A 15666-nucleotide genomic window follows, 5' to 3' on the forward strand; every position below is an offset into this window, starting at 1 on the left:
AGAGCCCATCGGGATCCGTAGTTCGGGGCTGGCTGACGTGCGGTGGCAGCGGAAGTGGCCGCGGGGCTTGCCGGGACTTATAGTAGTTAGAAGTTCCGCCCACCGGTTGCCGCCTACGCGGCCTGCCGCAGAGGCGCGGTTACCAAGGGGGTGGAGAAGGTAGTGGTAGGCGCCACCGTGGAGAGGCTCCGAGATTCCCGGGAGGGTCGCGGGCGCGCAGCCCGTCTTGTCCGGACGCGGCCTCCGCGGACGCCTCGGAGGCGGAAGCGACGACGGAGGCAGGTGCGGCTGGAAACTTAGTTTGTGTGAGGGGTTAGAGTCTCCTCTGCTCCAGAAGAGTTTCCAAAGAGGCGGCAGGAACTCTTCCTTCGTCCTTCCTAGCCCCGTTACAGTACTTACTGGTTATTCTCTCTAGTACTGTCCTCTTAGGTGTCAGTAACGTTTTCGTGTTATAGGGAACTCGCATTCACGGAATATCCACCGTCTGCCAGGCTGTGTACTGTGTGCATTTATTATATCCGTCCTGTCAGGTAGTCCACTAACAGCCCCTGCAATTAGTGGCAGATGAGGAAACTAAGAAACTTACCAAGGCCAAATAACGTGTATCCGGACCTGGTTTAGAAGCCAGGGGTTTTTGACGTCAAAACGCGTGGTATGTTCCTTCTGCCACTCTACTTTTAATAGTTTTAGGATGTAAGAGTATTCTACATTTTCTATTCATTTTTGTTAAATAATTTCTATTCACCTTTCTATTCACCTTTTCCATAAATATTTATTGAGAACCAACATTGCTCAGAAGTGTACCAAGGGGGACTGGAGGATCAAGACAGACTTGTTCCCTACTCTCTCTTGGAACGTCTACTCTAGTGACCTAGAGTTATCACATAACGGGATTATATTATACTATGAACTCTTACATTGCATCGCTTGTTTTTGTTTTTATCTCCATTAATCCCTACTAAGTGTCCGAATAATTGAACAAATGCTTACCGAGTGCTTACTATTTAGCAGTCACTGTTTTGGTAACTGGGGATATATTTCTAAATAATGGGCTAAACACCTGTCTTGGTGAAGCTAACGTGATAATAATTATCACTAAATAATATTAGATGGGATTGCTTCACCTGTGAAGCAATCCAGGAAGATGCTCCTGTAGCTTTTTACTGTTTCTCTTTTACATCTTTTCATTTTTCAAGACCCAGCTCTAATGTCATTTGCCCTGTGAAACCTTTCCTGATCCTTAGTTTTTCCTTCTTTGCAGACAGAATGAAGACCTCCTTGGCATTGTGTTTATAGTTCAGTTTAGTTCAGTAAACACTCATTGCATCCCTTCAATGGGCCAGACCCTGTATGAAGTGCTGGGGATAAAGATATAGGTAGGACCTAGGCCTGGCCTTTGAGGGGCTCACAGCCTGGGATTGGGGGTGTGAGGAGTGGGGAACGGACACGTAAGCAGGCCATTATACTACAGCATGATGGAGTGTTTCCATTAAGAGGTGGGCTGAGGTGGTAGCACAGAGAAGGGTCAACATGAGGAGGGGGAGATACAGTAAAGTTGCCTCTGTGAGCCAGGCAAAGAAGAGGGGCAGATGTGTCATAGGCCAAAAGGATGGAAGGCACATGTATGCAAATGAGCACCATTACTCTGTGTGTGTTGGAGCTGGGAGGCCTTACAATTAGGCTGAGATTAGCTGCTTCAAGTTTGAGATAGAGACCCGAGGTAGCTGAAGCTAACTAAGCAGGTGGCCTCTGAGTCTGGAATTTGGACTTTCTTTTTTCCACCATCCAGGTAAAGTTCATACTTGCTTTAGAGTTACTTTCTAGACAATGTAATGTGGTGATTATGTGCCCTTCCTAGCCCACTAGTTGTAAATCCACACCTCCTTACCTGGTATTCTTCATATGGAACTGGAATTTCTAGGATTAGTTGTGTCCAGGTCTGTATGCTCTCCACAAGTCTGAGTCTGATTCATCCTTTGTATATGTATGCCAAATATCTTTTCCCAGACAGTGTCTTATCTTCCAACTCTGTTTTTGCAGTTTTTATCATGTATAAATATATTTTGCATTAGTGATTGTATAAATGATCCTTTCCTTCCTGATTCGTGACTTGCACAACTTATTTAAGCACTCTAGCTCCACCCCATCGTCATAAAATTACTCTCGTTTCGCCTTCTCATCCATGTTTCTGTCTTTTTGTATTTATGGGATCTTTAGTTTTTTGGTATTTTTTTTTAGGCCCCAGCTGAGACACATTTTGGAGCAGAGGGTCACATTAAGATGTAATTAATGAGAAAATACAAGAGGTCTGAATGACAGGCTAAGAAAGAGTATAATATCTCTTTTACAGGTGAAGAAACAAAAAAAAAAGGAAGTCAAAGGGTCTTTCCCAAGATCAAAGATCAAGTAAGTACCCTGCAGATCAGAAACAAGGTTCCCATATTTTGTAAGTTACTGGAGTCTTTTCCCAACAGTCATCATCTCTAACATTCCCCAGCCAGCTGTTTACTCATTCATTCATTCACCTATGTAGCAGATAGGTGTGGTGGGTCACAACAGAGATTACTGAAAAACAGATTGACTGACTCACTATTGATCTTTTTCCATCCATCTGTCAATCCATTCATCTTCCCAACACATTTTTAGTGAATACTAGGTTCTGTGCCAGGCTCTGGAATTACATAGGTGAATAAGGTATCATAGGTCCCACGGCAGGTGAGAAGTTGGTAAGGGGAGCAAAAGTTGGTAAAGGGAGCAAAGAAAAGTGGTAAGCACTATACTAGAAGTATAAGATGTTGTGTGAACACCTAGGAAGGGCATCCAATCCTTTTTGGAAATTCAGTGCCCTGTGTTGAACCAAAGGAGATACCAACAACACTCATTCCACAGATAATTGTGGAATCTATTATGTGCCAGGTGCTGTGTTAGGTAATGGGAGTAAAGAAATGAACACCATAGGTGTTCTCCTTCCTCTAAAGGAATTTAGAGTATAGCTGGGGATATCAGAAATATGTATAAAAACTCCTCGGCCCTGGGAGTACATCATATTCTTCGTTTGGCTCACACACATTTATTGGGATTTCCTATGAGCATTCCAAAGGTGGAAGAAGAAACAGTGAATTGGATATGTTTCCAGACGTGGAGGTTCACGGGCCATTGAAGGAACCCCTTCATGATTGTTAGTAACCTTATGAGATAGAAAGGGCTCCAGCCATGAAAGAGAGAAGAAATACTCCAGTGTTTAGTCAAAGCAGCAGCTATTTCCCTCTGTAAGGTTCAGTGAAGGCATTGCAGAAAAGGTGGCATCTGGACTGGGTCTAGAAAGAAGCTTTTTAAAAATTTATTACCTCATTTAATTCTTACAATAATTCTCCAAGACACAGGTTTTTATCTTCAGTTACATGTGAGAAATTTGAGATACAAAGAGGTAAAGGTATTGCCTAAGGTCATTCAGCTTAGTGTTAGCAACTAGACTCAGATTTAAGCCTCTGATCTCTAAAATTGTTGCCCTTCTTACTGCATCACTCTACCTTGCATATTTGTCACTTCCCAGAAACATTTTCTCAGGACACCTGATCCTATCTTCTCACTCTGCTCCTTCCTTTTACTGAATTTTGTCCTGTACCCTCCATCTCAGGGACCATATCCTTGCCCTAGCCAGGAATGTACAGGTTCCAAAACCTCTGCTACCCCAAGTTTTCTGAAGCTGTTCCAAGGCAGATCTGGGAATGGCTGGATCTCTTTATTTTTTTTTTTTTAAGACTTTATTTTTAAGTAATCTCTGTACCCAACATGGGGCTCGAACCTACAACCCTGAGATCAAGTGCCACACACTCTATTGACTGAGCCAGCCAAGTTCCCTGGCTGGCTTTCTTTAAAGAAAAATCTCAAATCTCTTAAGAGCTCAAGGTTTAAGAAATTTGGGTCATTGATTAGAGATTTATTCCTTACAGAAGTAGCATTTGAACTGAATCTTAAAGCATGAGATTAACCAGATGAACAAGATGGAGAAGGCTATTTTAGGCCAAAGGAACACAGCTAGGGAAGAATGAATGTGTTTGAAGAATAGAAAATGATTCTATGACAGGGGTCAAGCTAATACATATTGTAAGAACTTCTATCTCCTAGAGCTGGGCCACCAATTTGATCTTTTCTAGTAATGTACTCTCTGAAAGAACTTTTAGCCAAAAATCTTGTTCTCAGAAAAATATAAATCTCAACGATTGCAATTAGCATCTTATGTCTAGAAAGCCATCCTCATTTAAAACTGTTCATTGGTAAGCTACTGGTAGAGTTTCCAGAAGTGTTGGGTCTCTGGGAAGGGCTTATCTAGAAGAATCTCCTCCCCAAAATGCATCAGGACCACCAGTGATATTTCTTTTTAAATCAAAATACGATGTTTAAATGGCCCATGTATGTTATAAGGCACTTATTTCTGATACAGAAAATAAGGTCATGCTCAGTACAGAAAATGCATTAGCTTGAGAATTGGGAGAAATGAGCTTTGGACCTGTCCTGTCCAAATACTAGTCATTGGCTACAATATGGTACTGAGTATCTGCAATGTTGCTGTCCAAAAAGAGATGTTCTATAAATGAAAAATATGTAAGTGGCTACTAAAAAATTTAAAATCATATATATATGTATGTGTGTATATATATACATATACATACATATATACACATACATACATATATATATATACATATATACATACATATATATAAATTATTTCTATGAGCCTGATGGGCAGTGCTGACCGGAGCTGGAAAGGTTAGGACATGGGACTCCAGGGGCCTTCAAGAGCAGGCTCAAGTTCGCTCAGTGGGAATCCAATGAAGAAGACTGTTTTAGTATTCTAGGTGGGAGATAGTGAAAGGTTTAATAAAAACAGTACAATGAAACAGTCTTCCTGAGCTAGAATTGTCTTGACCCAGTGACCAGTTAATGGAATCCCATCTCACCTAGCATTATTTTTCTCAGACCTCTCTTTCCAAAGCACAGCTTGGGTCATGGTTTTCCCCAGCTCAGATACTGTCCATAGCTCTCAGTTACCTACAAGGGGAAGCCTGAGCTCCTAGCCTGGCACTGAAAGCCTTTGAGAGCAGGCAGCATCCTCTCTGTCCAGCCTTATTGTCCAAAACTCTCAAACACACATCCTTCTCCTTCCTAGGTCAGGTGGTTTCTTTACTGTGCCACAAGTGCCCACTACCATGCATTTGGTCCTGTGGCCCTTTTTGTTTGGAATGCTTATCCTTTTCTCTATTAGCAATCTCAGTTCATCTCTCAAATCCTGTTTATGTGGTTCAAATTTCATTACTTGCACAGCACATAATCTTGTCTAAAATGTGAACTCCCTCTTTCCTGAAGTCTGTTAAAACAAAGAACATTTCTAGTAAGCACTTAAAAGGTACTAGGCACTACCTTTTTTTTTTTAATTTATTCTCAAGTTAACATACAGTGTAGTCCTGGCTTCAGGAGAAGATTCCAGTAATTCATTACTTACACATAACACCCAGTGCTCATGCCAACATAGGCACTACCTTCCTAACTTGATCCTCCCTTCTGTCTGTTAAGGTGGGTGTTATTACTCCCATTTTATGGGTGAGGAAACCGACGTTCAGAGGGGTACAGTCACAGGGTGGGGAAAGGTAGTCAGGATTTAGACCAAGTCTGTCTGAGCCCAAAGGTGGTCTTTTTAGTGTTCCACTGAGTTAGGAGTGATTTGAACCAAAAAACCCAGGGCCTTGGTCTCCCTCTCTCCCTCTCCATTTGAAGGACCAGTCCATTTTTCTTAAAAAGGGTGGGGGAGGGGATGCCTGGGTAGCTCAGTCAGTTTAGCATTCCACTCTAGATCTCAGGGTCATGAATTGGAGCCCCGCATCAAGTGCTATGTTGGGCTCCTTGTTGGGTCTGAAGCCTACTTTAAAAAAAAAAAAAGTCCAGCCCATTACAGGAGAGGGGCCTTTTGGGTCTCAGAAATAGAGCATATTTCAGGTATGATGGTGCTGGTGGGCTCACAAGCTGTGTTTGGTGAGAGAGCTATGTTGCCCCTTCTCACACTCCCTTACTTTCCTTGCTTGACTCTTAGGGAGATGGCTTCCTCAGGAATCTATAAGCTGGATAACGGGAAGCCTTATTTGAACAACTGCTTTCCAGCCAAAAATCTCCTTCGGATGCCAGAAGAAGGTCAGGTGACTTCTCTAATTGATACTTGGGCTTCAATTGACACCTTTCTCCTACTTCAGAATGACCTCATATCCACTCCTTTCTCTCCAACCCAATTTACTCCTCTCCCCAGCTCTACCCAACCTCATCCCTTCCCATCCATTTTCTCTCTGAATTCTCAGGGAGCTTTCTAAGTGCACATCTAACCATAGTGTTCCCTTCTGTTCAGTTACTTCTCATTGCTGGCTTCTTTACCTGATATTCTGTATTCAGAGTCTAACCTTCCCTTATCCTTTGCTACAACCCCATTCCTTTACATATGCCCTATTCTGTAGTGTTTTCTTTTCACATAGCTTGTTTTATTTGCCCAGAATGTTCCAGCTATCATTCTAGTTATCCAGACTTTTTCCCATCCCATAAGACCCAGCTCTTCCAGTAAGCTGTGTCTAGCTACTCCAGCCCTCAGTGACCATCCTCTCTTGTGAGCCGTCTTCTTCTCTGTGTTTATTATTTGTTGAGTAATCATATTCTGCCAAGCTCCTAAATAAAATGGCTAAATAAAATGACTCTGCTAAGTAGTTTTTCACACATTCATCTAGTTAAAAACTCCCATGGGGCAGGGACTCCTCATAACACTGAGCAGAGCCCTACGGATGCAACACTGCCAAGAAGTAGGAGTTGACTAGATTGAATTTGTTACTTTGAAAGGGTAGAGCAAGGGGGAAGTATCCCTTGTTTACTCCAGATGAAATGACTTGCTGGTTATTCTGTATGTGGAATACTGGAAGAACTTTCTCCTCCAATCCATCCTCCCCACTTCTCTAGAGTGATTTCTTTTTTCACGTAGAGACCTTCTTTGGCCACCTACAAACCCTCCTGTGGGGCTCTCAGTATGAGCTCATAATTTTATACCCACACCCCCTTACACACACAGAGAGATAGAGAAATAAATATAGCCATGTGCATCTGCGTGTGTTAGTATATGTATGTATATTTCCTAGGCTACTGAGAGCAGTGACACCTCAGTTGCAAAGAGTATGCCTGCTGCTTAGATCCTGGTTTCTGAATATGATTCTCCAGTAAAAGAGCCGGGGCTCCTCAGAGAAAACATTGTTTCCAGGGCTGGGGCCAGAAAAATACAAATTGTACCTGGAACGTTGTATAGTAATAGAAAGTACAGAAGTGCTCAGAAAAAATGAGGAGGGTGTATAAGAAGGACATAGGAGCTAACCTGAAGAAGCTCCCAGTGGCCAAAGCTGGGACAACCTAAACAACAAAATAAATAAAGGTAGAATTGGGTTGTAAATAAATATGCATGAGCCCATACTGATAAAAATAAATATTTGAATATTTAAATAAGTGTAGGAAAAGGAACAACTCTTCCTACAGTAGAATTTCAGTTAATGCATGAAGAAGGAATGAAGGAAATAGAAAATCACTGTTAAAACATCACAATAATACTTTTTACAGATAAGAAGCTTCTATGGTTGTGTATCAGGATTCTCCAGAGAAATAGAACCAATAGGATACGTATTTATATCCTACTCATTCTGTTTTCATATACATATGTGTATTATGGAATTGGCTTATGAAATTATGCTGGCATAATTATGAATAATATGCTGGCAAGACTGAAATCTGTAGGGAAGATCTGATGCTGAGGTCTTAAGGCAACAGTTTTTCCTCCTTTGGAAAACCTCAGGTTTTGCTTTTAAGTTTTTTCAACTGATTGAGTGAGGCCCATGTACATTATTGAGGATAGTTTCCTTTACTTAAAGTCAACTGATTGCAGATGTTAGCCACATCTACAAAATACATTGACAGCAACACCTAGATTAGTGTTTGATTGAATAACTGTTTACCATGGCCTAGCCAATTGACATATAAAATCAACCATCACAGATGCTAGTATTAGTGGGTCAAAGTATGGTGAGGAACAGGACATTTGCATAGTCTCAAGGTATCTTTATTAATTACAAAGTGAAAAATAATAACTTCTCAGTAGGGAAGTTGGAACCACCACCCTAACCAAGTGATCAAAATTAACATCACCAGTAATCAGATATATTGATATCACCTGTCATCTGATATCATGCACTGAGAAGGGCACAGCATCACTTCTGTGCTAGTTTTGCCAAAGCACAGAACCTTAGTCTAATTATAGGAAAGCATACAACAAATTCAAATTGAGGGACATTCTATAAAATAATTGACCAGTCCTCTTCAAAAGTGTCAAGATCACAGAAAAAAAGAAAGACTGAAGAAGTGTCACAGATTGGGAGATTCTAAGGAGACATGACAACTAAATGAAATGTGAGATACCCTGGAAACAGAAAGGGGACATTAGTGAGAAATCTGGCAAAATTCAAAGGAGGCTTTGGATTAGTTACTGACGTACCAGTGTTAATTTTTTGCCTTCAATCATTATGATTATTTAAGATGTTAACATTGGGGGAACTGGGTGAAACCTGTAGAGAAACTATTATTTTCACAACTTTTCTAGAAGTCTTATGTCATCTCAAAATGAAAAAATACAGTGGGGGGAACATTCCCATGGATACTCTTTGTGCTAAAAGTCTACCCCTTTAAAACCCAAGCTTCTTGGGATACCTGGGTGGCTCAGTTAGTTAAGCGTCCTACTAGGTCATAATCTCCCAGTTCATGAGATCGAGCCCCCTGTCAGTCTCTGTAGTGTCAGAAAGATTCTCTCGCTTGCTGTCTCATAAAGAACAAACAAACAAAAATCAAAAAACCAATCTCCTTATTCTGATCCTCCAGACCTTTTCTGATCTGAGTCTCCTGACCTCCTTAGCCTCATCTCTTTTCCCTCATGTTCATCTTCTACACAGTCTGAGCCTTACTTTCTGGTCATGTTGGGAATTTGGGCACTAACTCACACTGGAGTCTCTGGGAGGGCTATTAGAATAGGACAAAGGTCTATGCCCCAGATGGGGACAACCCTGAGAAATGGATTATCTGGAATGTCAGGCCCGGAGTGGGAGATGGTTCATGGCAGACATAGGGCAGGAGCTGCATCCAAGAGGCAGGTTGAGTCAGGGCAAGCCCCTGAAGCAGGATAGTGGACTATGAGGACAGGGAGTCAATGCTCAGAGGCACTGAGCTGATTCCCACAGCTCTGTGCTGTTCTTCTGCATGCTCCTGATCTTTTTTGCTTCTGGGTACTTCTTGTGCTCTTCCCTCTGCCCAGGATACCTGTCTTTTCCATCTCCATCTAGTCAACCTTAAACTTACTAGATCTAGCTTTGCCTAGGCTGGTAGCTCCCCTTTCAGTGCTTTTACAGTACCCCTTCTATTATTAAGCTCTTTGAGTCAGGGCCTCTGTCTTACTCATCTCCACAGCCCTAGCTCCTAGCACAATGTTGATGCTCAGAAAAGGTCTGGATGAGTAATTGTGGGTAGGGGCTATGGCTCAGCATTCATTCAGCCATACTCACAATATGGGAAATTCTACGTAGGCCTTGGGAATACTGTGACAAATCAAAGTCTCTGCAGGGCAAAGCAGACAAAAAACAAGCAAACAAAATAATTACAGATTGCAATGAATGCCTTGGAACAAATAAACTGATGTAGGAGGGCACAGATTCTAGAATGTTGTCATGATTTGTTAGGTGAACTTACTAGTAAACCTCATATTCTTTTTTGCTTACACAAATTTTTGAGTTCTTAACACAGTAAAATGTATTGAGTTTTTTTTAAGTGCCAACTGTCCTATCATTTTCTTTTGGCATGGAGCTCAATGCAGGGCTTAAACTCACAACCCTGAGATCAGGGCCTAAGCTGAGATCAAGAGTTGGACACGTTAACTGACTGAGCCATCAGGCACCCCAGAACTGTCATCTTCTTATCCTGAGCTCCTAATATAACCTTTCCCCTATAATAATGGGATCCAAGGTAAAGTCCAGCAAAATGGAGCCTGATGAGTTGACTCCACTCATTTAGCTCTAGCCAAGAGATGAGAGATGGGAGAGTAGCCAGTGTAGGAAAGAATAATCAAGTCTGCTGAGGAGAGTCAGAGAAGGCTTTGTAAAACAGGAGATACTTGATCTGGGGTCTTAAAAGGAAAATTAGCATTTAGAGACAAAAGTGTGGAGTAAGGAATTGAGGAGGTCATTCCACCTCTTTGAGTCTTAGCCTTTTCATCTGTAAAACAGGGACAGTAACATGTCTTTCAGTGGGGTTTGGGGCCAATTAAATGAGGTGGGTATGCAGACACACCTCACCAGCAGCAGCACAGTATCTGGTGCATATCAGGTAATGTGGAGCTATTTTTGGTTTTGGTATTACAGGTAAATACTCTGTAAGCACACTAGTTGTAGCTTTTAGGGGAGTTTGCTCCTTCTCATTTTTCTGATCTTCTCAACAGGCCGAGGACACTGGTTAGTGGCTCGGAAATGTAACCTCAAGAAGAAGCCCAAGAATGTGCTTGAGGCACCAGCTGAAGGTCAGGAAAGCCAGAAGAAGGTTTCTTTTGAGGTCAGGGGGAAGAAAGGATCTCTACATGAAAAACAAGAGGATGTTCCTGGACACATACTGGACCAGGCTTTTCTGGTGAGAGTGAATATATCCTGGAGTGGCTGGCAGCATCAGCTGATGACTGTCTTGATGGGAGACAAGGACTTGCCCTGTTCCACTCTGGTACAACTACCCCGAACCCACCCCAAACTATTAGAGTGATCTTGACTGAGTACAGTCAGGATGATGAAGGGACCCAAAGCTTTCTTTACATGTAAACTTTCTTTATATCCACCTTGTGAGATAGGTATTATTGTCCCTATTATGTTGTTGCCAGTGTGCAGATGGGAAAACTGAGACCCCAAGAAGTAATATGCCTTGGCCATGGTCCCATAGCTAATAATTAGAACTCTGGTCTATTCATTATTAGAACTACTCAGGATGAGAACTCTGGTCTACTGACTCCAAAGCCTGTGCCTTTATAGTATATCAGGTAAAAATTTAATTGAGTTAGAAAGGCAAAGGAGTAGGTCAGGGGAACAGTAAATTGAAAATCCCATTCCTGTACCTGGTAGAGGGTGGAGATTCCCGTTTTCCAGGAATGGAGGGACTGGGGAAATTCCACACTCCACAGACTTTGTCCTTTGGGTTTAGTATCTCACTGAAGTCTAGGGGAGCTGATCAGATAGTACCTAGTACCTGGGGCAGACTTTATGAAGAAGACTGGGGTGGCTGTATTGGAGACCAGCCAGGTAGATCACATCTGCTCTGTGCAATGCCTCAGTGGCTTGGCAAAGAAAGACAAATTTGTAAACCAATATTAATATCTAGTCCAGTTTGCCTAACTCCCTATGAAGAACTATCCAGCATTCTACTCTGTTCTCAGGCTCTACTTATGGTTCTCAACAGGTGGCTTTCTACACAGATCAGATGTTTACAGAGAGCTTTGAGGAGGAAGCTCTGAGGTTGCATCTCACCTCAAGTGGGTAGTGTAAGCTTTTTACAGAGTCCCATGGTATTTCCTTCCATCACAATGTCCACTTCTCACTGGGGGGTGCGGAGGACTGAAACAACAGTACTGAGGAAGGGCAGAAACACTTACTATAGTAGTCTTCTTTTCCCTTTTGTTTCTCACACATATATATTGCCACATTAATTGACATGGTTTGTTACCCATGTTGCTCCTTTATATGGCAGAAGCAATACGGTGTTTTTCAGAGTGATGGGATACCTACCTATCTGGTGGATAGTTTTACTTGAATGTTCCACTGGCACCTCATATTGAGCTGTGCCAATCCCCTTACTCCAAGTCGCAGGACATACCCTTTTTCTTTTTACTATACTGCCTCAGTAATGGCAGCAAGCCAGTAACTTGGGGTTAGCTCGACACTTGCCTCTCCCTTACCACCCCACTCCCACCACTACCAAGCCTGGCACTTCTGTTAAATAGTTTTAAAATCTTTATTTTCCTAATCACCACTGTCTCTACCCTAATCTGAACAACCATCATTTTTTATTAGATTAATTCAATGACCTCCTAACTAGTTTGAACCAACTAGGATGCTTTTATTTCACATAAAGGAAGCCAGGGGCATTGTTATTCCAGGGTAGGTGAGTTTAGTGTTAAAGGCCCAGATTCCTTCATCTTTCTGCTCTTATTTCCTTAGCATGTTAACTTGTCCTCTTGGGCTAATTGCCTTCATGATCCCAAGATGGCTGCAGCAACTCCAGTCATCACATATAAAGAATGACATCCAGAGGTACAAAAAGGATTGTCACTGTCTTATGTCTATTTTCATAAATAAGAAAGAGCTCCCCAGAACTGGCCTCCCACCCCCAGCAGCCAGTGTCTGTTTCATTGGCTAGACCTATAGCATAGGTCCCAACAGTCATTAGTTAGGGGAACATGACCTCCAAGCTTGAATTAGACAGTCAGGACTTATCCTTGGAGCTTGGGCCTAAGGACACATCCACTCAGAGAAGTGTGAATAACTTTGGGATTCTTTAATATGGAAGTAGTAGAGAACTAGCTCTAGGGAAGGTAATTAACAATGTCTGGTGTATTGGTCTCTCATCATCTTTTCTGTGTGTAGTGGACAAAGCTATTTTTATAAAATTGCTGTCAGCTCTTGCAAAAAAAAAAAAAAAAGTCTGTTAGCTTTCCACTGACTGTAGGACAAAATCCACACTCCTTTACACAGTCAGTATGGACCCAGGTGATCCAGTTGGATCAGTCAGTATGGACCCAGGCTGCCTCCCTTCCGTTGTTGTTTTTCATCCTCTCAAAAGCACCTGGCTGTTTCTTGCCCTGATAGCTTTCACAGGCCTGCCACCCACTTCCATGGGACCAACTCCTACTTACCTTTTGGGTCTCACCTGAAATAGTACTTTCTCAACTAAATATTTCCTCACTTTCATACTGAGGTTAGGGCCTTCCGTTCTTGTCTCCTGTAGCATCTTGAATTTCTCCTTTAAAATATTTATCACATTTAGGGGTGCCTGGCTGGCTTAGTCAGTAAAGCATCTGACTCTTGATCTCAGGGTTGTGAGTTCAAGCCCCATGTTGTGTGTAGAAATTACTTAAAATAAATAAATCTGTAAAAAATAAGTGTCACATTTATAAATACTTGCTACTTGGCTTCTATGCTGTTATTAGAATATTCAAAATGCTTAATTCCATGCCTAAACACAATAGATGCTATAACAAAATTATTAACAGAAAAAAGAGTGAAGTTTGGTCAAACAGAAATAGAAGCTCCAATATTGAGATTGTCTTCAAACTTTTTACTTATAAGGAGCAACATATGGTAGTCAAAAGAGCACAGAGTGGATTCAAATCATCTATCACTTACTGCGTGTGGGACCTTAGGCAAGGCATTTTTTCTCTCTTAACCTTATTTCTCTCATTTAAAAAGGAAAATGATCATATTTATGTCAAAGGGTTTAGTTAGGATTAGAAGAAAATGTATTGATATATTTAGCACAATACATGGCTCAAAGTAATGCTTAGTAAGTATTTAGTGAATTAAAGAGTGAACAAACGAACAACCAGGCAAATTATTATACATGTAGTGAGATTGGTAAAGCCCCAGAAATACAGATTTTTTTTTTTAAAGAATCAGGCAGAAAAAGTGGGGCTCAGAAAAGACAGGGAAGGAACAGAGATGAAGGGATCCTCCTAAGAATGCTATAAAGTCAGTGTGACTATCCCCATCTTGCAGATGGGAAACTTAGAGGTAGAAGGGCTGAGGTGGCAGCCCTGTTCTGAGCAACTCCCAAAGCCCATGCTCTTTGCACTGTACCACGCCGCCTTTCTCAACAGGGGGTCATTTGTTGTTTTGGCCAATTATTAAACTTTGTTGGGGCCTTGAGAGCTGACTCTCTGCACTGTGTTCCAGCTGAAGCACCATTGTGTAAGGAAGCCATCAGACCTGTGCAACATTAACGTGAGCGGCCTGAAGTTCTCCAAGGTAGGGCCAGCCAGCAGAGATGGGACTGAGATGAGCCAGACCTGAGGTGGCTTCTGGCTGTTTGTCCACTGTACCACCAGAGTCCCTGAGGACTAGGGACTAGGGGGTGGGGAGGGCCAAAGACTCGCTGTGTGGAAACAACATTTAGATACAATCTTTTGCTCTAAGCCATTGGCCCATGTGAGGTGAATTAAAGGAAGCAGCATTGTGGGAGTTGGTTTGAATTTGTCATAGAATTCTGTTAGGAAAATTGAAGGAAAGGCCATAAAATCTTCATATTTATTAAAGGGGGATAGTGGTTACAGGGGTCTTCAGAGTTTCATTCTCTAAACTTTTCTGAACATTTGAACTATTTCATAATAGAAAAAAAGAAGCAGAAAAGTCATTCTGGCCCTCAGCAAGTGGGTGCTCTTTGCTAAGAATATAGCTTATCCCTGTAGGTCTTTGCTCCTTCTGATAGCAGTTCGGAGCTTTGGCAAGGCCTCCAGGCAGGGAACAAATCTTGTGTTCTTTTGAAATGCTTTCCCACAGGCTAAGGAAAAGGACTTCAAGCATTTTCACTCAGTGATTTACATCAATGCCTCAGAAAACCTGCTGCCTTTAGGTAAGCTTTTTTTCCTGAAAACTATCTTCTGCATCTTAGCCAGCACAGCCAGTCGCTTGTGTTAGAACTTCCCTGTCAGTCCATCCATGACTGGCTGCTCATCTCTTTTTTGGAGTGTGATAGGCTGGGTTCTGGAGAACCGCTGGACTGGGATTTCAACCTAGAGCTGGCACTACCTCCTTCAGAGCATTTCTCTGTGAGCTGGTGCTTCTCTTCCTGTAAATGGAGATAATTCCTTTCCTTTCTTCCTCCCCAAGGTAGGATGCCTTGTAGGGTGAGATGAGACAGGTATATAAAAATGCTTTTAAGCTTATAAGAATTCCTATAGGAGCATAAAGCCTTCTTGTTTAGTCAGCAAGTCCATAGCGACCCCTGCTGGGTGTCAGGACTATGTGAGTGCTTGGCTTTTAGAAATGAATGGGTCCAGTTCTGTTCTGGTGAGCTTAGTTTGTTGGGAAAAATTGGTTCAAACACAGTTATAGCAGGATATGGTAAGTGCAGTAATAGAGGGAATCAGAAAATACGCAAGCATATATGCAAGACATCAACCCAGACCAGAGTGTCAGGAGAAACTTCTGAGGAAGGGGGCACTGAGCAGAGAGACCTAAAAAATGAACAGGAGCACCTCAGGAATCAGAAGGTATTTCAGGCCAATGGAGCAGACGTGGGACAGCAGTGCCTGATCAGGACCCTGCAGAGGCTTTGTATGTTTGCAAGGCATGTGAGTAGGGCAAAATGGATTCTAGAAAGCTTGGCAGGGACTAGAGTATCAAGAGCCCTGAGTTGTTGCTAATCCTGCAGGCAGAAGAGAGCCTTGAAACGCTTGTAAGTAGAGAGGCTCAGTGGTAGCCATGAGGAAAGTAAATGATAAGAAGACAGGGACCAGAAAATCTGGGAGATGATTTCATTTTTTCCAGGGGAGGGGTGGGGAGGCCTGAGCTAGGCAGTTGG

General features: G+C 42.2%; 1 protein-coding gene across 1 annotated transcript in view; it reads left to right on the plus strand.

The window, feature by feature from the left end:
- The first annotated feature begins 149 nt into the window (after positions 1–149).
- The window catches only part of XRRA1 (X-ray radiation resistance associated 1), a 61461-nt gene continuing 45944 nt past the window's right edge, over positions 150–15666 (plus strand). Inside the window, exons 1-6 of the mRNA XM_047071428.1 lie at positions 150–282; positions 2351–2406; positions 6092–6189; positions 10553–10737; positions 14040–14111; positions 14643–14715. Of these exons, the coding sequence (XP_046927384.1) occupies positions 6096–6189; positions 10553–10737; positions 14040–14111; positions 14643–14715 (424 nt within the window). The 5' untranslated portion in view covers positions 150–282; positions 2351–2406; positions 6092–6095. The remainder of the gene's footprint in view (positions 283–2350; positions 2407–6091; positions 6190–10552; positions 10738–14039; positions 14112–14642; positions 14716–15666) is intronic.

The sequence above is a fragment of the Lynx rufus genome, unplaced genomic scaffold (genome assembly GCF_022079265.1).
Source record: "Lynx rufus isolate CCGP_SWC_20201006 ecotype Redwood Valley unplaced genomic scaffold, mLynRuf1.p SCAF_9, whole genome shotgun sequence".
Classification (NCBI taxonomy): domain Eukaryota; kingdom Metazoa; phylum Chordata; class Mammalia; order Carnivora; family Felidae; genus Lynx; species Lynx rufus.